We start from the raw sequence: 25,517 nt of genomic DNA on the forward strand, positions 1-25,517 counted from the left end.
GCACACGGTTTGACCTAGTTCACTCCAGCACTCTTGTGGAGGATATCAGGCAGAACGGACCAGGATGAGGACCATTTCTGTGCTTCTGCTGACGGTAGGCATGACATTCTGCATTATCTACACAGCCTTTGAGTGAGGAATTATTCTGTCTGGACGGACACCATTTGGAAAAAACTATGTGTGCTGTAGGTACTGGTCCTGCGCAGACACAGGTGGATTTAAATATTTCCTTGTCATAAAACAATATGGTTTTATGAGAGCGAATTGTTCTTACTAAGAACTACGCTTCGGCTGCTAGTTTGTAAACATCTGTACACACAGTCTACAAACATAAACCATTGCAGGGAAACAACTGAAATATGTACTTGCTATTAAAATTCAAATTAAAAATGACTTCTATCAGCTGAACAGTTTGCTTGCGAATTCGTGAAGTCATCAAGCCAAACCAGCCCCACGCATTATATTAAGTCAAAGACCAACTTAAACCAAATTTGACAAGAGTCATTAGGCACATAATTAAGACGTTCAAAATCTGAAAGCCAATCATCTTGGCAAGGGCGTTATCATTTTGAATCATAAACTTCCATCAAGACATAACAGCCAAATTATTGAAACTGGTCTGCAAGGCAGTTCCCTTAAGGCTGGGTTCACACCGACGACCCAAGCCTTGCCTATGCCTTGCCTTTACCCACGCTTTTTAATAGGCGTCCGTTTTAGTCAACGAGGCTGTGTACACCGGGCGCCTGAGCGTGAACCCTGCGTGTACCCACGCCTTGCCTGTGCCTTGCCGATTTTATCGAATAGGCGTGAGTTCTATTTTGAAGCCGACAAGGCGCGTGCAGGCAGACTTCTTCAGTCAAGCCATGAAAGAAAAACGCACAATATCCGTGGGAAATGGCAAAGTCAACTGAATTTCAAAATAAAATGGAGTTACTACTTACTACAACATTGAGCAGAGAGAGAGAGAGATTGATGGGTGGCTATCACATGGGGCTTTCTGCCCGTCGGCAAACAAATCTTCATGAGAGAGAATAGCGACCGAAGAAGCAAGATGGACAATGTTGTTGTGCCAGCACATATTCTTGCAAGATCACCTCTCTAAAATGTCCGACTAGAGTCAGACCTGGTTATACATATCCAGCATCAATAGAACATTAAATATATCAGATTTATTTTACCTAGAGGCTACCCATGACAATTCTGGACAACACGTGAAAAAATACAGTCGGGAGAGAGGAGAGGCGCTTGTGACTCGGCTCCAGGTTCGGCGTGCGGTGTGATCGCAAAAGCGTGTACAGGTTCAAGCCCAGCTCGGCGTAGGCGTGGGTTGAGGCCAGGCAAGGCGTAGGTTGTCTGTGTGAACGTAGCGTTAAATCACCTGTCCAAATGAGAATCAGGCTTTGTAGAACTTCAAGATTCAATACTTTATTGCCATGTCAACAGAGTTGATAGGAATTTCCATAGGGACAGGGGGACATGTCCCCCTCTTTTCAAAATCCAGATTTTGTGCATTCATTTTTAAAGCTAGAGTGAAGCTAGCGGTATCATATAACTATGTCATGCTAGGTTTCGGGGGGAATAAATAACGCTCCAAATTTTGGCTAAATTTTGGCAAGGGAAAAATTGGCATTTCCTAGGTAGATTGGTAATAAGGGGGTTTCTGAGCAATTTCCAGAACAGAAGTGCTCGCCACCCAATCGCCGAAAAGTGCAATTCTTTTATACCAAATCACAACATTAATTTTTCTATGGTGTTACTCAAGGTCTTAGTGTCGTATTTTGGAGCATAACAGCACAAACAATTGACAAAAATCTCAAAATAAATTTACAGTATTTACCCTAATGAGAAAAGGAGCAAATATGATGGTTAACACTGAATAATGACATCACAACAGTCTAATCCTAATTTAAAATGAGATATTCCTCTAAATCTGGCTTCAAACAGCCCAAATTTTCGAAAAACGTCCAAAATCATTCACCACCGAGGCCTGAGGATGTGGGCCTGTACAAATTGTGTTCCCCCACCTTTGAAATCAAAATGTCGTGCCTGTTGAAACCTACTGTAAAGCTGTAAAGTGCATTGTGCTACTACAGTACATTAATTTAAAGTGCATGTTACTTCTGTGCAACACGTTTATTTAAATTTGCTATTTTGCAACGACTTACAGTGGACATTACAAGCTAGTGTAACATCATCTAAAAGCACTGCAGTGTGCTAATTGGTGACATATAAAGGTAAACTGACACTAAATGATCTGGTGTCTTCATGGAAGAACCAGTTTTCCAAACGACTGATGTAATTATTCAATCCAGACTTCCTTCAGGGCATGCTTATAGGCCTTGGCAAATCCTTCTCCTGTTTCTAAAACATTGCATGAGTGGAATCATAGTTGGATAAAAGCCTGAGTGTCGTCTACGACAGGTTTGACACTTTGAAGCCAGGTCAATGTTTGTACCAGGCAAACATCCCCAATCATAAAAACATATGCATACATGGCTGTTGTCTAGAACATTTAGGCTACAATAACGTCTTTGTTTCTGAAAGGATTTGTTAAACGTGTGTGTGACCACACACATGATCGTGGTTCTGTGAGTCCACTAGAGAAGCAGGCTCGCCCACCATGTCGGGACCCGTCCTAAATCCTTGGCTAATGATAGTTACGTACATCTAGTGATGCACTTGGACACATCCTCAGTGAGAGCACCTGAGGTCATCGGGTCTTCTTCAGACACCCTCACCCAGGCGACCCGACCAGGACCGGGAGTGATCAGTTCCCAGCCACGTGTCCAAGAAGCATTAGACCATGGCTTGTCCCTCCTGATCCATAGCCATCGTGAAGCTTTCTCTGCTGCCTCTGAAGCTCCGCTGATGGCTTTTCTTTTGCGTGCACCTGTGATGCCCAGGAGGCTGGAGGCTTTGCACCATGATCTTCTCATCTTCTCGCAAAGCCCCTGACCTCCACTTCAATGGGCACACACACGCGTTGCACGCCACCCCTGCCTGCAGCACTGCTCCACCAGTTCCGCATATTTCCCCCTTTTCCCTTCTTTCACTGGCATAAATATCTTACAAAAATCTAGATGGGTGTTGTTTTCCCAGCGTTGTTGTTTACTGTAGTCAAGTTGATTTGTATAGCCCTAATTCACAAGCACGTCTCAGGGGACTTTACAGAGAATATTTGAGCTAAATCTACCTAAGCACAATCAATGAACACAATTGAACGACAGAAAAAGCATATTAAAAAAACAAGCAGAGAAGAGGAAATAGGGAGGGGAAGAGAGAGAGCAGACGGAGAGGGAGGAGAGAGAGCAGACGGAGAGGGAGGAGAGAGTGGAGAGTTAGAGATGCACGATATTGATGGGCCGATATTAGCCTTGTTGACTGCAATCGGCCATCTGCACAAACGATTGCCCTTCACCGATTGCAGTGGTCGATATTTAGTTGTATTGTTGTTGGGTCACATCATTTGTTTGTTTCATAATTACATTATGTATGTAATTATAGTATGAACGAAGTTGTGCTCATTCAAAGATAATGTGATGAAGGGCTCAAAAGACTTTAAAACAGGTCAGTTATTTGTTTATAATGAAGATTGCTTTGTTTCCCTGTAAAAAAAGGCATAAAAGATCGGTATCCCTATTGGCCAAATTGTTCCCTATGTTCCTTGTTTTTGTTTTATGTTTCCCCCTTCTTGTACTATTCCTGTGCCTGTATTCTTTTTTTTTTATGCTGTTTTTATTTATGTAAAGCACTCTGTGCACTCGTGCTGTGAAGGCCGCTATAGAAATAAAGTTTTACTTACTTACTTACTTATATTAAACATCGGTATATCGGCCCAGAATTTTGCAATCGGTGCATCCCTAGCGGAGAGAGAAGAGAGAGGGGGAGAGAGAGAGGGAGAGAGAGAGAAAGAGGAATAGAGAGAGGAGAGAGTGGGGGAGAGAGAGGGATAGAGAGAGGAGTGGGAGAGAGAGAGAGAGATAGAGGAATAGAGAGAGAAGAGAGAGGGGGAGAGAGAGAGAGAGATAGAGAGAGAGAAAGGGGGGGGGGGGGGGGGAGAGAACAGAACAGAACAAGAAGACACTCTAAACAGTCTAACTACTTTAACCTTAACCTGAACTGTAACAACAAAAGAATGTGCACCACACCTCTCCTAAAACCAAACTAACATACTGAAAGCACAATTAAAGGGATGGGTTCAAACAGCTACAGACAAGACCAAAACACGAATAACAGCAAATAAAAACATGACACATTTAGCTTCATCATCTCAGGAGTATGTGTAGGATAAAAAGACAGTGATCATGATGGAGGAAAAGTCAGAGGGACAGACAGTAAGACAGACAGACACCAATCATAGAAACAAAACACCAGAATAAAAAAGAAGAAATCAACAAAACACTCAAGGAAAGAGTAAAGTGTGGGGAAATCAACTGTGATAAGAGCAACTGTGAGATATGTTGGTGATAATTGTTTGTGATTGTTGTTTGTTAGCATGGTACAAATCTCATTTCTCAAGACATCTGATGGAATTAATAAGTCAATAAATGTTTCTGTGATAACATGAATGAATATGAATGTCAGCTTTCCATGTTGTTGTAGGTCGCCATGACGACGGCCCTGGCAAAGACCTTTGATGGCAAGCGGAGAAAGCGGGTAACTGTTGCGTCTCAAACTGATTCCATACAGAGATTGTATAGCACAGCCCCATCTTTAATCGCCATTTTCCATCAACAGGAGGTTCTGTTGCGTTCCAAAAGAAGGTGGGTCTTGTCCACCATTGAAATAGTGGAGGAAGATCCTGGACCATTCCCCAAACAAGCCACGCAGGTAAAGGCATCCTGGATTTCACTGACGGATTGTTGCCACACTGCAGATGAATAATATTGCCAATCAATGCAACAGCGTAGTATCCTTCATCCTGACCGTACAGACACTAACTGACACTAACTGACAGACACTAACAGCACTACTGTGTGTCCTGACCGTACAGACACTAACAGCACTACTGTGTGTCCTGACCGTACAGACACTAACAGCACTACTGTGTGTCCTGACCGTACAGACACTAACAGCACTACTGTGTGTCCTGACCGTACAGACACTAACTGACACTAACTGACAGACACTAACAGCACTACTGTGTGTCCTGACCGTACAGACACTAACAGCACTACTGTGTGTCCTGACCGTACAGACACTAACAGCACTACTGTGTGTCCTGACCGTACAGACACTAACAGCACTACTGTGTGTCCTGTCCTCATCCTGACCGTACAGACACTAACAGCACTATTGTGTGTCCTGACCGTACAGACACTAACAGCACTACTGTGTGTCCTGTCCTCATCCTGACCGTACAGACACTAACAGCACTACTGTGTGTCCTTCATCCTGACCGTACAGACACTAACAGCACTACTGTGTGTCCTGACCGTACAGACACTAACAGCACTACTGTGTGTCCTGTTCATCCTGACCGTACAGACACTAACAGCACTACTGTGTGTCCTTCATCCTGACCGTACAGACACTAACAGCACTACTGTGTGTCCTGACCGTACAGACACTAACAGCACTACTGTGTGTCCTGTCCTCATCCTGACCGTACAAACACTAACAGCACTACTGTGTGTCCTGTCCCTGACCGTACAGACACTAACAGCACTACTGTGTGTCCTGTACAGACACTAACAGCACTACTGTGTGTCCTGTCCTCATCCTGACCGTACAGACACTAACAGCACTACTGTGTGTCCTTCATCCTGACCGTACAGACACTAACAGCACTACTGTGTGTCCTGTCCTCTCACTAGATGTTCAACGATGTGAAACACAGCAGCAACCACAAGTTCCGTATCACTGGAACGGGTGTGACTGAGGAGCCAACGGGTGTGTTCCAAATCAATGAAGAAACAGGAGTTGTCTATGTTCTCAAGCCTATCAACAGGGAGGAACATGACTTCTTCCACGTAAGTTCATATAGGGTTGTTATCATTATTAGTCCTACTCAATAACGGATTTATAATGATTCAAAATAATTTCTCATAAACACTTTTACAGATCAAGTTTGATATCTTGGACAGTGAAACCGGCAAACAGGTAGACCGGACACTGGCTTTTGATGTGGAAGTAAAGGACATCAATGACAACGCACCTTACTTTGGCAAGAGCGTTATGACCGGACGTGTGAACGAGAACAGTCCAGAAGGTGAGCAGTTGGTGTCAATGACTCAAGAGTGTGTGCAAATATTCTGCCTGCAGTCCACATCACAGAACTGTCTGATTTACACCGGTCTTTCTCAAAACTGCAAAATTTAAATGCTTGATGACACAAAATGAAATACATCTGCCATTGTACAAACCCAACACACCATAATCGTATGAAAAACAACACTTTTGGGCGTCTGGGTAGTGTAGAGCTACCACCGCCGGGCGAGACCCGGGTTCAATTCCTGGTAGCGGTACTTCCGGCTTGGTCAGATGTTCCTCCAGACACAATTGCATGTGCTGGTCTACAACTCAGATCAGCAGAGGGGAAACAACTGGGACAGCAGGGGGAACTGACCAAAATGGGAGAAAGAATATATACTTTAATCCCTGTATGTGGGCATGTTCAGGAGTTCTACTGGGTCTAGAGAGGGTTCAACTGAGAAGTGAGGAAAGAAATTAATAATCATTCCATTTGCTTTCTCTGCCACCTTGTCACTGTCATACTCCATACTTGTGCTTCTTCACTTCCTAACCCCTCCTCTTTGTACCACCTTCCTTCCTCTCCTGTGCTGCCTTTCTTCACCTGGCCTCAGGATACCTGCCGGTGCAGATGCAGTGCTGGGACCTGGACCAGGCGGGTCATGTGAACTCCAACATCACCATCAATGTGCTTTCACAGGAGCCCAAAGAGCCCAGGTTTGATGTGAAGATGATGATGGACGGCATCAGCAACTCCGGACAACTCACCTTTAAGGGATGCCTCGACTATGACGTGAGTCTCAATAACATCAAGTGGAGCAGGTGCACAGCACACACACACACACACAGATTTGTCTGTATATCATATCTCAAATATATTCGTTTGCATACTTTTCAGAAAGCAAAGCTGTACAAAATTATTGTTCAAGCAAAAGATGGCGGAAAACCACAACTCTCCGCTACAGCCACAATCAACCTCCATGTTCTTGACTCAAACACTCATCGACCTAAATTCAAGATACGGGAGGTAAGTGTTGGACTTTCTTCCTGCAACCTATAGCCTATTTAACCATGCACTCGAAAAGAAATTCTCCATCAGTAAAAAGGTTTGATTTTGAGAAAGCCAAACCTGACTTTCTAAAGTGATGCGTGGTGTTCTGCCCATCCAGCTCATCCATGGTGAGGTGAAGGAAAATGAAATCAACAAGGAGGTTTTGAGAGTGGCAGTGGAGGACCAAGACAAGATTAACACCGCTGGCTGGCGTGCAAAGTATTATTTCATCAAAGGGAACGAGGATGGATACTACAAGATTGAGACTGACCCCAAGACAAACGAAGGGGTTGTGACAGTTATCAAGGTGATTCTGCTTCCCACACTCTAACAGCCATTTGATTCATTACAGTGAGCCACTCTAAGAGCCATTTGATTAATTACAGTGAGCCAAGCTGAGTAAGTTTGAACCATTATCACAGATACAGATGATCACTGCTACAGTATGAAGCCCTTTGTATTCTTCCCAGGCGAACAATTTTGAGAGGACCACCTTGAACACCCTGCAGATCGGCGTAGACAACGAGGAACCCATATTTACGTGTAAAGCTAAGACAGCTAAAGGCACAGCAGCTCCACCTCCAGCTCCCGATTCAGTCAACATCTCCATCAGAGTGATTGATGTCAACGACGCACCCGAGTTCGCCAAGAAAGTGGCTGACGTGTATCAGAAGGAAGAGGAGGCGCCGGGGAGGGTGCTGTACGCGCCAAAGGTTACTGACGTCGACTCTGAAGTCATCAGGTTGGTCACTGCATACATGCCTAGCCGCAAATGTCCAAAATGCAGGGTGGCAGGACAAGAGTCAGGGTTGAGTTTAGGTTAGGCTTAGGGTTTAGGCATGAGAAGTGATGATTGGTTGGGTTTAGTTGTTCACAACAGGAAAATTAAATGCAGGCACATTTAACACTGTTATTTAATAGGCAGTGTCAGAGCTCCAACAGCGTCTTTTGTTCTACTTTGATGTGACTGTTGTTCTTCTCTTGCGATCAGGTACGAGCTGGTAGAAGATCCAGCCGGTTGGGTCACCATTGATAACAAAACGGGCCGAGTCACAGCAGCTAAGAAGATGGACCGAGAGTCACCCTTTGTTAACGACACAACAAACATTTATGTAGTCAAAATCCTCGCCATAGACGATGGTATGAGCACTGGATATTGAAGTGAAAAAAGGACTACAGTAGGGTCAATTTTGCTAAATTGAATAATATGAATAAACTGTAACGCTACTGCTGTTTTCCAGGGGAGCCTCCAGCCACCAGCACAGGCACCATCCTGATCCACCTGGGGGACGTCAACGACAACCTTCCTAAGCTGGTCGACCATGAGGTGGTTCTGTGTGTTAACAAAGTCAACAAGGTGATGGTTCCGGTGGAGGACGCAGACGCCGCGCCTTACAGAGGGCCCTTCACCTTCGCCCTGGGCGGTGAGGACAAATCACTGAAGAAGAAGTGGAAACTAGACCCTGCCACTGGTTAGTACACCTTTACTACTCGCTCAGAGCTTATTGTCTCTAAAGAGTGCCAAAGGCACGCCCTCTTCCGGCTTCGGCATCCACACCAAGGGATTTCATCCACCATTCATTTTTCCATAGACATTTTGTAATAATGCTTATGAAAATAGTTTTACTTGGTCAAACCAAGCAGGTACTTATTAAATTATTTTATTCTGCATGTAAAGCGACTTTGAGTATCTAGAAAAGCGCTATATAAGTTGAATGTATTATTATTTATTATTATTATTAAGTCAGCTATATTTAGAATTAGGAGAGACCACATAACATTTCACTCGGACAAAATAAATAAATAAATAATGTCTTTATTTATTTATTTATTGTCCGAGTAAAATGTTATAATGGACTCTCCTGATTCTAAATATAGCTGAATCGCTTGGTTTGACCAGGTAAAACTATATATTTTACAAAATATCGATGGAAAAATGAATGGTGGATAAAATGTCGGTGCGGATTCCATACCCAGAAGAGGGCATGCATGACTTTGGAAGTCACTGGCTCATGTTTCTAGGTTGATTCATTTGAGTCAGTCACCACCTACTACTGTACCTCTCTCTGCATCGCTCTTTAGGTAATGCAGGTGGGCTCCTGAGCCTGCAGAACCTTAATTATGGGAACTACACGGTGCCGCTGGTGATCCAGGACCAGCAGGGCATGATCGGGGAGGACACGGTGGTGGTGGTGGTGGCCTGTGACTGTGGAGATGGAGATGTGTGCCGTGGCAAACTGCCGGCCACAGCCAACTTTGGGGCACCTGGCATCGGAGTGCTCATCACAGGACTGCTCTTGTTTTTGTGTGAGTGTTATTGGAGGAAAGAGAACATTTCACATGACCAAAAAAACCATGAGGTAATTTCCTAGTATTATTATTATTAACATTATTATTATTATTTTGATATGTGTCTGCAGTATTGCTGCTCGTCTTTTTCTGCGCCTGCGGAGAGAACTTCAAGCACATCCCTATTGTGGAGGACGAGGGCAACCAGACCCTCATCAAGTACAACGAGGAAGGAGGGGGCTCCGCATGCAAGGTGGGTTGTGATTGTGTGTGTGTGTGTGTGTGTGTGTGTGTGTGGTAGAGGGAGCCACAGAGACAGAGAGAGACAGAGAGAGAGAGAGAAGTGCAAAATGACTCTTCAAAGTGTTTCATGAAAATCTGCCGTTTTTGCTTTTTCATATCTCTTTCTTAACCGTAATTATCTTGCTCAATCATCCCGTTTCATCCATTTTATTGTGGCAACTCATCTGTTTTACTCACTGCTTCCTGCTATTCCACATCTCATCCACCTCTCCTGTCATCTCTCCTGTCATCTCTCCACCTCTCCTGTCATCTCTCCTGTCATCTCTCCACCTCTCCTGTCATCTCTCCTGTCATCTCTCCACCTCTCCTGTCATCTCTCCTGTCATCTCTCCACCTCTCCTGTCATCTCTCCTGTCATCTCTCCACCTCTCCTGTCATCTCTCCTGTCATCTCTCCTGTCATCTCTCCTGTCATCTCTCCTGTCATCTCTCCACTCTCTTCCAGAGTGACCCCACTCTGCTCCTGAGCCGTACCAACAGTGTGATCATGACAGATGGAGTAAAGCAGGTACACACTGTGCTCTACACACTACACTACACACTGTGCTCTCTCCTACCTTAAGTAAAGCAGGTACACACTGTGCTCTCTCCTACCTTAAGTAAAGCAGGTACACACTGTGCTCTCTCCTACCTTAGCATCTCTTGTGTTTGACTTCCTGGTGTCACGGCAAGGCCTTAGGTGTGTCAGTGTGTGTGTGTGTGTGTGTGTGTGTGTGTGTGTGTGTGTGTGTGTGTGTGTGTGTGTGTGTGTGCTCAGTGGGTGTGTGTGTGTGTGTGTGTGTGTGTGTGTGTGTGTGTGTGTGTGTGTGTGCTCAGTGGGTGTGTGTGTGTGTGTGTGTGTGTGTGTCCTTAAGAGGCCTAGACAGAAACCATGAAGAGAAACTGGAGTGTTTCACAAAGTGTGCTCTCATTCCTAATGCATGACAGCTACAATCCCTGTAATTAATAACCCCTTTGTATTTTGTACGTCTATCTGAAGTGATCAGAGGTGTGTGATTTAAAACTTTGTTGGGCAAACACATGCATCACACATGAATAATGGAGTTTGTATAGGACCATGTAACAAGTATTGTCATTCTGAACCATACAGGACCTTATGGGACTTCAGTTATGAACTTACCTGACCTTACAAGTTCAGGTAAGTTCATAACTAAGGTCCTGTAAGGTCCTAGAATACAGGGAAGGCCTTTAACATAACTAAGGTCCTGTAAGGTCCTAGAATACAGGGAAGGCCTTTAACACTTCTAACCAAACATTTTGCCTACAGTACCTCTAAGTAGAGCTGAACAGTCACGTGACGTCTCTTGCCACGGAAGTGAGTTTCCTGTTCATTTTCTCCAGACGTTTAGAAAAATCCTTATATAAACAAAAAATAAGTCTTTATTTTTGTTTTTGCTCCAAAGTCAAATGTTTTATGGTCACTCACGTGATTCAGTAGGTCACGGGTTGGCTTGGTTACAGCCTTAAATCTCGTCATGTGAGGATTTTTCTAAATGTCTATGGAGAAAATGAATGTGGAAACTCACTTCCGGGGCGAGAGAGTGTTCAGCTCTATACTGGCAGGACGTTTGGCTTCAAGGTGGGGCTCCTCCATCTTGTCTTGTACAGTACTGTAGCTGTGACAAATACACTTGACTGCAGAGCATTGTAAAGTGCCTTTCAAGATGTGATATGTGGTGTGTATATGTGGTGTGTATATGTGTATATGTGGTGTGTATATATGTGTATGGTGTGTATATGGTGTGTATATGGTGTGTATGGTGTGTATATGGTGTGTATATGGTGTATATGGTGTGTATATGTGTGTATGGTGTATGGTGTGTATGGTGTGTATATGGTGTGTATATGGTGTATGTGGTGTGTATATGTGTGTATGGTGTGTATATGGTGTGTATGGTGTGTATATGGTGTGTATATGGTGTGTATATGTGTGTATGGTGTGTATATGGTGTGTATATGGTGTGTATGGTGTGTATATGTGTGTATGGTGTGTATATGGTGTGTATATGTGAGTATGGTGTGTATATGGTGTGTATATTGCTTAAATAATTGACTCTGCTCGACTAGGTGTCGGCGATGCCACCATCTGTAATGATGATGGAGGACACTCAGAACTACAAAAGTGCAGGGCGCCCGCTGGCCATGGCCCAGGACACTCAGATCTTCAGAAGCTCAGGGCGCTCCGTGGTGAGTCACACGGCCCGGTGTGAATACTTTCTGTCTTGTTTGCATCAACGTTGAGATTCTACGAGACAACATATTTATGACAGGATATTTAAAGGTATGTTTTACAGCAGCAGGACTTGTTGAAATGAAGATACTGTAAACACTGCATACATACACATTATGATAGAGAGGCAATGCACATTGTTGTTGAGAGGTGCTGAACGCTGGAAGCAAATAGGAGAAAACAAGATAAAGTGTGTCGCACACTCTAGAAAAGTCTAGACAAATCATGTAATAAAGTATATTCTAGCTCCATAGGAAATATACTTGATTACATGACTTTTCGACAAGCAAGCGAAGTACTCTGGAAAAGTAACAATGACCTGCTGGATTAAAAGGTTTAACAGCAACATCATCAGTTTAAATTGCAGCGTGTTGAAGCTATACTGGATAAAGCAGATAACTTATAACACTTTCCAATTCCAATTCCGAGAATAAATACTAGTTGAGGCCAGGCGGTGCCTGTTGCTATCCTCTGCTCTGCTCCTCCCTTCTATAACCTGCTTTTATATCTCCTCCAGATGAACACTGAGATGACCTCCATGGGCGGCGGGTATCAGCAAAGAATGGGCGGAGCCAATGAGACTCTGAGGAGCCAGGGAGGGCAGAGCATGGTGAGTGATAGAAGCCAGGGAGGGCAGAGCATGGTGAGTGATAGAAGCCAGGGAGGACAGAGCATGGTGAGTGATAGAAGCCAGGGAGGGCAGAGCATGGTGAGTGATAGAAGCCAGGGAGAGCAGAGCATGGTGAGTGATAGAAGCCAGGGAGGGCAGAGCATGGTGAGTGATAGAAGCCAGGGAGGGCAGAGCATGGTGAGTGATAGAACCAGGGAGAGCAGAGCATGGTGAGTGATAGAACCAGGGAGAGCAGAGCATGGTGAGTGATAGAAGCCAGGGAGGACAGAGCATGGTGAGTGATAGAACCAGGGAGAGCAGAGCATGGTGAGTGAAGCCAGGGAGAGCAGAGCATGGTGAGTGATAGAAGCCAGGGAGGGCAGAGCATGGTGAGTGATAGAACCAGGGAGAGCAGAGCATGGTGAGTGATAGAACCAGGGAGAGCAGAGCATGGTGAGTGATAGAAGCCAGGGAGGACAGAGCATGGTGAGTGATAGAACCAGGGAGAGCAGAGCATGGTGAGTGATAGAAGCCAGGGAGGACAGAGCATGGTGAGTGATAGAAGCCAGGGAGGACAGAGCATGGTGAGTGATAGAAGCCAGGGAGAGCAGAGCATGGTGAGTGATAGAAGCCAGGGAGAGCAGAGCATGGTGAGTGATACAACCAGGGAGAGCAGAGCATGGTGAGTGATAGAAGCCAGGGAGGACAGAGCATGGTGAGTGATAGAAGCCAGGGAGGGCAGAGCATGGTGAGTGAAGCCAGGGAGGACAGAGCATGGTGAGTGATAGAACCAGGGAGGGCAGAGCATGGTGAGTGATATAAGCCAGGGAGGACAGAGCATGGTGAGTGATAGAACCAGGGAGGGCAGAGCATGGTGAGTGATATAAGCCAGGGAGGACAGAGCATGGTGAGTGATATAAGCCAGGGAGGACAGAGCATGGTGAGTGATAGAAGCCAGGGAGGACAGAGCATGGTAAGTGATAGAAGCCAGGGAGGACAGAGCATGGTGAGTGATAGAAGCCAGGGAGAGCAGAGCATGGTGAGTGATAGAAGCCAGGGAGGACAGAGCATGGTGAGTGATAGAAGCCAGGGAGGGCAGAGCATGGTGAGTGATAGAAGCCAGGGAGGGCAGAGCATGGTGAGTGATAGAAGCCAGGGAGGACAGAGCATGGTGAGTGATAGAAGCCAGGGAGGGCAGAGCATGGTGAGTGATAGAAGCCAGGGAGGACAGAGCATGGTGAGTGATAGAAGCCAGGGAGGACAGAGCATGGTGAGTGAAGCCAGGGAGGACAGAGCATGGTGAGTGATAGAAGCCAGGGAGGGCAGAGCATGGTGAGTGATAGAAGCCAGGGAGGACAGAGCATGGTGAGTGATAGGAGCCAGGGAGGGCAGAGCATGGTGAGTGATAGGAGCCAGGGAGGGCAGAGCATGGTGAGTGATAGGAGCCAGGGAGGGCAGAGCATGGTGAGTGATAGAAGCCAGGGAGGACAGAGCATGGTGAGTGATAGAACCAGGGAGGACAGAGCATGGTGAGTGATAGGAGCCAGGGAGGACAGAGCATGGTGAGTGATAGAAGCCAGGGAGGACAGAGCATGGTGAGTGATAGGAGCCAGGGAGGACAGAGCATGGTGAGTGATAGAACCAGGGAGAGCAGAGCATGGTGAGTGATAGGAGCCAGGGAGGGCAGAGCATGGTGAGTGATATAAGCCAGGGAGGACAGAGCATGGTGAGTGATAGGAGCCAGGGAGGACAGAGCATGGTGAGTGAAGCCAGGGAGGCCAGAGCATGGTGAGTGATAGAAGCCAGGGAGGACAGAGCATGGTGAGTGAAGCCAGGGAGGACAGAGCATGGTGAGTGATAGAAGCAAGGGAGGGCAGAGCATGGTGAGTGATAGGAGCCAGGGAGGGCAGAGCATGGTGAGTGATATAAGCCAGGGAGGACAGAGCATGGTGAGTGATAGAAGCCAGGGAGGACAGAGCATGGTGAGTGATATAAGCCAGGGAGGGCAGAGCATGGTGAGTGATAGAAGCCAGGGAGGGCAGAGCATGGTGAGTGATAGAAGCCAGGGAGGGCAGAGCATGGTGAGTGATAGAAGCCAGGGAGGGCAGAGCATGGTGAGTGATAGGAGCCAGGGAGGACAGAGCATGGTGAGTGAAGCCAGGGAGGCCAGAGCATGGTGAGTGATAGAAGCCAGGGAGGACAGAGCATGGTGAGTGAAGCCAGGGAGGACAGAGCATGGTGAGTGATAGAAGCAAGGGAGGGCAGAGCATGGTGAGTGATAGAAGCCAGGGAGGACAGAGCATGGTGAGTGATAGAAGCCAGGGAGGGCAGAGCATGGTGAGTGATAGAAGCCAGGGAGGACAGAGCATGGTGAGTGATAGAAGCCAGGGAGGGCAGAGCATGGTGAGTGATAGAAGCCAGGGAGGACAGAGCATGGTGAGTGATAGAAGCCAGGGAGGACAGAGCATGGTGAGTGATGACTGCCTCCCTTACGTCCACAAGAGGGCCTCATAACCTCTCTTTTTACCTGACATGTACAACACTTCTTTTCCACCGCCTGTTGCACAGCACACGTCCCGTGTAGCACAATGCCACAAATAACTGTAACTGATGTAGATTAGTCACACATCTCCAGATAAGCTAAACTGGTAAATAAATGTGTTTCTTTCCTCACTTTCAGTACTCAGGGTGGACTACAAACAGGATGAACACCTACCAGGTAAGTGATGCTGGTCTTTGCTTTAGTTTCTTTTAGTGATGAGAGAGAAAATATAAACCTCATTGTTTGCTCTCAGTACAATTATATTATTATATCTTAACAAGTCTCATATTCTGCCTTCAAGTCTTATTTCCCTGAAAACAAGAGAACAATTGTTTCCAACGCAGTTTCCTTTGTTTCGGGACTTTTCTAGAAACTTTCTAGAAAATAATTCTTGAAACAAGTTGATTTGCATTGAAAACAAGTAGAATTATGTAAACTCACTGCATGCAGTTTTATTCACTTAAGTCTAAGTAAATTACGATTTTAAGGTTCAATAACAGACTGACGAATGACTTGTTAAGACTGAGATTTTTTGCAGTGTGCAAACATCGTGAAAATACACTGTGGCAAGAAGCATTTTCTATCAGCTGTGACAACTGACAATGCTCTTTGTGAACAGAATGGCTCAGCGTGGTACTCCCGCACCTCCACCCTGCTGTCGGGCCAACACATTGCAGATCACCTCAGCAGGGTAAGATCCTTGATCCTGCCGTACAGCTGGTGCTGTGTGCATGGGTGGTCCCTGTTCAATCAGCTGGTGCTGTGTGCATGGGTGGTCCCTGTTCAATCAGCTGGTGCTGTGTGCATGGGTGGTCCCTGTTCAATCCAAGATTCAAGATTCAAGATTCAAGATTCAAGATTCAAGATTTTTATTGTCACTCCATGGTACAAGTACCACGTGTGAAATTCTTGTGCAGTGGACTCCGTTTACGACATAGTACAAATAGGCAACAGCAATAAGTAATAGGCAATAAGAAATAGGCATCAATAAGCAATAAGACAGCAATAGGGCAATAAGAAATAGGCATCTTATAAGCAATAAGACAAGTCGGTGGCTTATACGACAGTGGCATATTCATTGCACATAGGTGCACATGTCATGTGCATACGTTAGACGTGTTCAGACATTCCAAATTCGACGTTTTATACATACATGTGCAAATAGCATGTACCTTATTAAACATACACTTAAATTTACAATTAAACGTTAGGCACCTTATTAAACATACACTTAAATTTACAATTAAACGTTAGGCATCCGTAATAGTAGCAGCTGCAGTACGGTACTGCGGTACGACTACTGCACTATTTGTGCATATTTAGGAGTCTCGTGGCCTGCGGGAAGAAGCTGTTCCTCAAGCGATTTGTGCGTGTTTTTGGAACCCTGTATCTCCTCCCTGAGGGTAGCCGGGAGAACAGGCTGTTGTGGGGATGGTTTGTGTCTTTGATGATCTTCAGGGACCTCCTGAGGCACCGCTGGTTATACAGTTCGTGCAGTTCTGGCAACTCGTCTCCTGTTACGTGCTGGGCCGCGCGCCTCACCCTCCGTAGCGCCCTGCGGTCCATGGTGGTACAGTTCCCGTACCAGGCGGTGAAGCAGCCAGTCAGCAGGCTTTCAATGGTGCCTCTGTAGAAGTCCCTGAGGATTTCTTTCCTTAGCCCAAACTTCTTCAGGCGCCTGAGTCCGTGTATTCGCTGTTGGGCCTTTTTGACAACAGTGGCGGTGTGGCCGGCCCAGGTCAGGGCCGGCCACAATCCACTTCAACATCAACCTAATCTTCACTGATGGTCATCGATGAGGCACTTGCCTGCATGGACGGGTTTGAACAGAACTTGTACTGTAACACATGGAATCAATGAGACGGGGTAGTGTAGAGGTAAAGCCACCGCGAGGTTCAAAACCCGGCAGTGGTTCTTTCTGACGTCGTCAGGTATTCATGCAGACCCAGTTGGCCGTATCTGTGGGTGGGAAGACGGTGGGGTATGAGTCCTGGTATCTGTGGGTGGGAAGACGGTGGGGTACGAGTCCTGGTTGCTGCACTAGCGCCTCCTCTGGTCAGTCGGGGCACCTGTTCAGGGGGAGGGGAAGTGGGGCAGGGACGTTTGGGAAGACTCCCGAACGGCCGATCCATCCCAGACCAAACCGGTGGGTGTGTTAATTTATGTATCTATTTTATAACCGGCCGGTGGTCATACAGTCGGCCGTGGAATGGGCCAGCAGCAAGTCAGGTCAAATCAATGACAAGTGAAGTTCTGCAGCACAGAGCTGAACGCTGCCTGTCAGGCTGGGCCAATCTAATACTTTGAATATTGAGGGGGACACACGAGCGGCCCCTCCCAATTTGGACTGATCCTTGATTTTGTTGAAATCTGATTGGCTCAGTCACTTTCACCGTGAAGAGTTTCCATCTGGCTGAAGTTTTTTATTATTTTATTTTATAAATGACATTTCAGCAACTTAATGTGATCGTCGTGACCGCGGACAAAGTGATCATGAGGATGTTTGCCTTGGCTTTTTGCAATGGGAGAAGAAGTTCAAGGCCATACCGGTTTAACTGTACTGCCCATGCATCCAAAGTGAATAATGTTACTTATTGTAATTGTCCGATTTTAAATATAAATTCTTGAGATGTGTTGTGGCATGACCCGTTTTTGAATAAATGACCCCTAAAATTCTCTGTTTTTGCCTCCTCAATTCCACAGAGGCTGCATGAGATTGATGGAGACCATGACACCTACCCGGCCTACCAACCCCATGAGTACGCCTACGAGGGACAGGGCAGCAGTTGTCAGTCACTGGACAAAATGTCGCTCAGCAACTTGGGAGATGACGTGGACTTTCTGAATGACCTGGGACCAAAGTTCAAGCACTTGGCCGGCATCTGTAAGGACAATCAAGGAAAAGCACATCCAGCTATATACAGCTAATACAAATCTACAGCTTTAAACAGTCTCGCTGAACTGGGATTTTCATATCAGTCAACTCTGATCCATCTTCTGGAGAAAGGATGTACAATTTTGCTTGGAACGTTCCATGAAAGGAGGAGGATTTAAAGCCTGCTGTATATTTTTGCTTGCTTGAAGACTATCGATGGATTGAATGCACTGCACAAAGTGCCGTGATGGTTTCATATGGTTTGTGTTAACAGGGACTGGGTGTGTCCGCTTGGTTGCTACGTGCTATTTTAAGATCGATTGTCCCCACTTCTCTCTTGTAGCTTGTAGCTCTACTGGTTTTGTAACTTAGAACAGCATTATTTTTTGATGTAAAGCTTTTTTGCATTTGTTTTTTTAGAACATTTCATACTTAATGGAAGTTTCACCATCACCGTTGGGATTTTTCATATTGCATAAGAATTTTTATTCCACCAGTCGGCTTTCCAAGAACTGTCTAATCGTTGTAATTTTGGATAAGAAAAGATGGAGAAGACCAGGAGACATCTGACTGATTGAAATGAGCTGTCCAACAGTATTTAGCTGTCCAACAGTACTGGGACAATGACTCCTGCTGACCCCAGCTGGTTGAACTCCAGTTATGGACTGGCCATCTGGCAAGGTGGGCAAATGTCAGAAGGGCCGTCAGTCTCTGGGCCGCTTGGGCCACTAATGGATTATTACATTGATCTAAAAAAAGAAACAAAAAATGAAAAACAACATAATTTTGTCTTGGATGATTTTCATTGAAAATAACTTCTTCCAGTGGCCAAAAACCTTTTATATATTTGTCCTTTTTACTAAGTACACAACGCATTCTCTTGCGATCAACTCTTTGCTACGCAACACAACGTTAGCTCAGGACTGCCAACTAACCCTGACCGTGAGACTCACCCAACTGACACTTTTCACACGCTCTCACTCACACAGTGAAAAACACATTCATACGTGATCGCTTTGCGTCGTGAAGTGAGGACGAGGACACTGACACTGACACTGACACTGACAGAGCACAGACAGACAAGTGATTCAGGCCTTCAGGGGAAAAGAGAAAATACACAAATCTCCTACTTCTTCTTATTCCCTGCAGGCTCCTAAGTGGACCATAGGGCCAAAAGCACACTACAGTAACCCAACTAGGGCAGTCTTCCTCATACAGAGGAACAAACCACTCACAGTTTTCCCGCGGTGGGGCTGCTAGCCCCATGGCCCCATACACTAATGTATTACATTGTAATGTATTCCCATGCATGCTGCTCAGAGTCATCTCAACAGCGCCTCCTCTGGCAGCAACATAGGGTCTCTCCCTCTCCTCCCGCACCGAGCGCACGCAGGCAGGAGTGAGAGTGAGTATGGTTGTTACGCTGTGTGTCTTTGTCGCTCTGGGACTTTCTTGAAATTCCCAATATTAGGGTTTTAGGTTAGTATGCCTATCAAGTCCGTAGCCAGGGTTTGAGAAATACCCAGGTAATTTTAACACGGTGTGGGGGGCCCAAGGGGGGGCTGTGCCCCCCCGGATAGAACATTTTGTCCATTTTAAAGTAAAATGCTTCAATCTGGTGCACTTTGAGAGCAAAATGAAGAGGCTAGATCTATAACTACAGACATCATGTTAGATTAATATCCTCTTTACTGTGCTGTTGCTTTAAAATGATACAAAAAATAAATGTCTCCCCATATAATATAATTTATATTCTGCATACAGGTCACATGGCAGAATACTGCTCAATTAAATACAATGGCCCATCTACACAAACATCACTTACAGGGGAGTTACTTACCCATTCACTTCAATAGAACTGTCCCCAAAGTCTAGCCCCAATCTAGCCTCAATGCAAGATCTGAATGTTGTGAGTTATCTCTCTTCCTTCTATAGCACACAGAGAGGAAGCAAACTGTTGCATTTCTCATCAACTGTCACATTAAAACATCAATGACAGATGAATAGATCTGGGGGCCAGGGCTATTATTATTATTATTTTTTATATTTAATACCCAGGTCATGACCTCGGTGTCCTCAATGGTAGCTATGGGCCTGATGCCTATGCAAAATCAATCATGACTGCAATCGCCTCAATGCTGAAATCTAGTAATATCATATAATTTTATATAGTTAACATTACACAAGGTTGTTGTTTCTTGGTCTTAATCCAAGGTTAGGTGGTGTAGAAATGCAGGACATTTATTTTAAATTACAATGTCCTTACAATTACAATATTGATAAAAGCACACAAAAACATGCACAGCTGTGTTACGGTGGTAAGACCATGGACACTGTCATTTGACATCTTATCAGAGCTCATTTTCAAGGGTAATTATTTGTATTCTTTCTTTCTTTTTTACACTCAGAACCTAATAAAAGCTGTCTGTTGGCTCCCTAAATATGAGACAAAAAAGACTAAAGTACACTAGCTTGTATCGTAACAGTAGTTTTTGTCTCGATGACATTAAGACAATGAGAGCCTCAGAGCATCGCCATTTTGATGAACTATGACGAGTTTGAAAACAACCTATGTAATGATTGTAAAATACAGAAGAGGGAGAGGTTGTGGTTGAGGGAGTGGTGCAGGCAGAAATGTCAGTGAGCTTGTCCGAACACAGGAAGGTTGATTTGGAGTTTCTGTTGACTCAAGACTTATTCTTCATCAATCGTTGCCTCATCTCGAATTCATGGCGATAATTCCCTCTTGCTTACACCGTGTTGCTGTTGCCCCCGAAGCAAACTATCTTTGTCCTACGTGATTTTATTTGAGATGTTATACCTGTAGATGCTTGGCTTTCGTAATCCCTCTGTAAACTGCTGCTGAAAGCGGAAAGATACTGCTCGCTCTGTTCTCACCCAGAGTTGAAGTGGAGGAACTTGTTTTTTTTACTCATGCGGTGACAGGCAGAGGGGGCCAAATGTGGTTGAGGTGTGGCACATGATTTATTAATATCTGAAATTCTGTGACCTGGTTTGACCCACAGGACCAAGAGACAAACTGCATTTAGCTGCTCTAAAGCTTCATTTATACTTATTATAAAGTGTCGCTCAGCACATGGTCGCAGACGAAAAAGAAAGTGTCGCTCATGTTGCTGCATTTATGCTCCTCTCCTCGGCTCAACGGTCACGTGACGCTAGAGACAGAGGGAGGCAGAGAACTAGTGCAGACAGCCAAGAGAGGGAATGCTGTCAGTGAACCCACGTCAGAGGCAAGATGTAACTGCAGCCGCATATAACGACACACAACCACACAACTCACCTCCTCTCTCTCTGGGAAGTTGGTCACGGTGTTCTTTGTGATTTTCACAAAGTCATACATCAAGGACATGCTGATAAAAATTCATTTCATTTCAGCGAAAACTAAAACAAGGAAGTCGCGCGTGCCCGTCTATATAGCCAATCACACTTGCGCGACATTATGTGACGTAGTCAGCGACACTAGAAATTTCACTAGGTAGCAGACACCTCTCGCCCACACTTGAAAGTGTCGACTCAAGTCCTCATTTCTGTCGGCGATCGTTTCAAAAGTGTCTGCAGACAAAGCATAAATTGGGCTTTATAGTTCTTCCTCTAGGCTGATAATAAATCATTGGCACTGCAGATCTTTGCAGTATCACCAAGCTGTGTGTGGTCCATACTGAGAGAAAATGAACAGAAATGAGAAATGTTCCATTCAAAACTGGTGATAAATTGTCAGTGTTGATTTACCTCTGAAAGTGTTGAAATCAACACAGCCAGCGTGTGAACGCCATGCTCTTATTAATACTCAAGATTGGGGGTCATTTCAATGTTCCCAGGGTTCAAAGTTCCCAGGGTCCTATGTTCCCCAGTGCAGTATTCTGTTAACACACATTAGCCTAACCCATGAATAATGTTAGTTATGAGGTCAACACTATATTGTGTAAAAAAAGTGTTTTTGAGTGTTTTCCGGTGTGTAAAGAAACATTTCACCCGCAAAGTGGCCTTTTCTTAACCTGACGCTGCCAGATGGACGGTATAGCTCCACCACATAGGTTTCACGCTAAACCAGTCGATCTGGGTTTGAAGTGACCAGACCCGCTGACGGAGGCGGGCACTTTGTCCAAGCTACTTGGCAGGTGATTGGATGACCCATCTGTCTATCACCGCTGGTGGGTGTTAACTTCAACCAATCAGATCGCGGAAGGTGCCTGTGGATGATCTCCGTGGTATTCATTGATTGAGTCCTCGCGGTCGTAAAGTCACCTTCGAAGCATTTAGTTAGATTATAACGAACTAGTTGTGTGGCTTAGCCTTCCCAAATGTTGAGGGTCGTTTTTTAGAATTTAATACATAGAATTGGGAACGTTACATTCAATTTCATTCACTGCCTGCCACTTCCGCGGCGGCAGCCATGCTGATGAGTGAAAAGAACTACAAAGACCATGTACCCACTACTTGCCCAGACGAGCCAGAGCCCGCCTACGGCCGCCGCTGATTCGTCGAGCCGGCATGGCTCGACCAATCATCTTAACTGCCTGTGCAGGTCCAGACCGTCACGGAGAACCAAATGCAATGTGAGTTCACGTGACGGGCGGTTTACCAGGCTAGCCTTTTCTAGCACAATATGCGAATGGGATGGGGACCCTGGGAACACTGAACCCTGGGAACACTGAAACCTGGGAACACTGAACCCTGGGAACACTGAAACCTGGGAACACTGAACCCTGGGGACACTGAACCCTGGGAACACTGAACCCTGGGAACATTGGACCCTGGGAACATTGGACCCTGGGAACACTGAACCCTGGGAACATTGGACCCTGGGAACACTGAACCCTGGGAACATTGGACCCTGGGAACACTGAACCCTGGGGACACTGAACCCTGGGAACACTGAACCCTGGGAACATTGGACCCTGGGAACATTGGACCCTGGGAACACTGAACCCTGGGAACATTGGACCCTGGGAACACTGAACCCTGGGAACATTGGACCCTGGGAACATTGGACCCTGGGAACACTGAACCCTGGGAACATTGGACCCTGGGAACACTGAACCCTGGGAACATTGGACCCTGGGAACACTGAACCCTGGGAACATTGGACCCTGGGAACACTGAACCCTGGGAACACTGAACCCTGGGAACACTGAACCCTGGGGACACTGAACCCTGGGAACATTGGACCCTGGGAACACTGAACCCTGGGAACATTGGACCCTGGGAACACTGAACCCTGGGAACATTGGACCCTGGGAACACTGAACACTGGGAACATAGTATACTGGCCAAGATGTGTCTGTGCACAGCCGCTTTGCTTCAGTGCAAAATGAAGAGCCTCACCCAGTTGAAACAGAATGTGACTGGGTGCCGTGGGTGGAACACGTAACTCTTCTCTTGTTGCACAATATACAGTCATCACAAGTCTGACACCACCTGAGAGATAAGATCCAGTCATCATCACAAGTGTTTTTTCAAATCAAGCAGCATGCCGTTTTGTTACATATCTGGGGGGTTAGTCCCCCTTTAAGTATAAGGTGAGTCGACAGTCAACACAGGTGATTCCATTCTGATTCAGCTGCTACTTCTGTTACTTCTGTCTTCTAAATGGTTTAAGAGGTACTATAGGTGGATCAGGGAAGTGATGACACTGTTGTATCCTGTTGTAATAATGGCTTCTTCTGATGAAAGGTGAGCATCCAGTCGACTCACTTCCATGCTTTGTTGAGCAACAATTTCCATGGAACCGAACGTCTCTTCAGCTCACAGACCGCAGGCGAGTGTGAGCTCGTTGAAGGACTGTGTCGGTGTCGGTGACTTTCTTGTCAGTCAACATATTTCCACAGCGATCACAATAAGCACTAATAAAACATGCTTATGTACACGATGCCTTCAACAGGCAGAGTTGTGTCTGTAATAGCTTACATTCTACAAGTCTCATGCTGTCTGTAACTGTCTGTGATGCAGGGTAAGGCTAGCCTAGGTAAACCCAGCCCCCACGTGATCTGCTCTCATTGTTCCCAGTCACTAGAGAGCAGACTGGAGTCACTAGAGAGCAGGTCTGAGAGCAGGTCACGTCGGGGATGGGTTTACCCAGGCTAGGGTAAGGCAATCTGTTGATCAGCTGTTTCAGATCTGCTCAATGCCAACAAGGAACAGATTCTGAACGAACGAGAGTGCACTCAGTAGAGTAAATACCTCCACCAACCTTTCAACAATGTTTAGTGGTGTGAGGTAGGTGAATTCGTTTGGAAGTTAGGCGCCTTTTTGTGATTGGACGCGCCCATTGCCCCGACCCCTTCTGGCTAGTGGGTGTGGAATGTAATCAGTTCCAAGTTGGCCCATGACCTGCTTTTCTCTCAAGTTTCATGCAAATCCATTCAGAACTTTTTTGAGATATCCTGCAGACAGACAGACAGACAGACAGACAGACAGACATAGAGAGACAGACAGACAGACAGACAGACAGACAGACATAGAGAGACAGACAGACAGACAGACAGACAGACATAGAGAGACAGACAGACAGACAGACAGACATAGAGAGACAGACATACAGACAGACATAGAGAGACAGACAGACAGACAGACATAGAGAGACAGACAGACAGACAGACATAGAGAGACAAAAAGACAGACAGATAGACATAGAGACAGACAGACATAGAGAGACAGACAGACAGACAGGCAGACAGACATAGAGAGACAGACAGACAGACAGGCAGACAGACAGACATAGAGAGACAGACAGACAGACAGACAGGCAGACAGACAGGCAGACAGACATAGAGAGACAGACAGACAGGCAGACAGACATAGAGAGACAGACGGACATAGAGAGACAGACAGACAGACAGACAGGCAGACAGACATAGAGAGACAGACAGACATAGAGAGACAGACAGACAGACAGGCAGACAGACAGACAGAGAGACAGACAGACAGACAGACAGGCAGGCAGACAGACAGACAGACAGGCAGGCAGACAGACAGACAGGCAGGCAGGCAGACAGACAGACAGACAGACAGACAGACAGACAGACAGACAGACAGACAGACAGACAGACAGGAGGTTATGGCAACAGACTTCAATTTTTTGTGAGCAAATAATAAGAATAAATCATGAATTCAGCAGGCAGTCTGACATGTCTCACATCTCTGTCAGGATCATGACAGCAGGGAACTGTTTGTTTTTAGGTTGAGGCTTTAACTTATGGTGAATCAAGCCGGCAAAATAAATAGAAATAGTTTACTTTTCTGTATTAACCAATCCCACAAATCTGCTTTGGACGACTGACTACATGGATTATTATTACAGTACTATGATTTTTATTGTTATTATCTGCCAGTGGAAACTGTTCAAAATGTACCGCCCACAAGTTGTGCCATGCAAATAAGGAGGTCCATGGTTGGTCAATTCATA

General features: G+C 45.7%; 1 protein-coding gene across 1 annotated transcript; it reads left to right on the top strand.

The window, feature by feature from the left end:
- On the top strand, positions 1-19,791 carry cdh26.1 (cadherin 26, tandem duplicate 1). Its single transcript, XM_083638888.1, has 19 exons — positions 1-94; positions 4,603-4,656; positions 4,738-4,830; positions 5,817-5,972; positions 6,064-6,211; positions 6,807-6,985; positions 7,091-7,219; positions 7,362-7,550; positions 7,714-7,985; positions 8,235-8,383; positions 8,485-8,715; positions 9,326-9,550; positions 9,664-9,785; positions 10,280-10,342; positions 11,902-12,021; positions 12,582-12,674; positions 15,355-15,393; positions 15,836-15,907; positions 17,920-19,791. The coding sequence occupies exons 1-19, from the start codon at positions 65-67 to the stop codon at positions 18,142-18,144; spliced, it is 2,589 nt and encodes an 862-aa protein (XP_083495014.1). The 5' UTR covers positions 1-64; the 3' UTR covers positions 18,145-19,791.
- Positions 19,792-25,517: the final 5,726 nt, after the last annotated feature.

Source organism: Poromitra crassiceps, assembly GCF_964638095.1.
Source record: "Poromitra crassiceps genome assembly, chromosome: 6".
Classification (NCBI taxonomy): Eukaryota; Metazoa; Chordata; class Actinopteri; order Beryciformes; family Melamphaidae; genus Poromitra; species Poromitra crassiceps.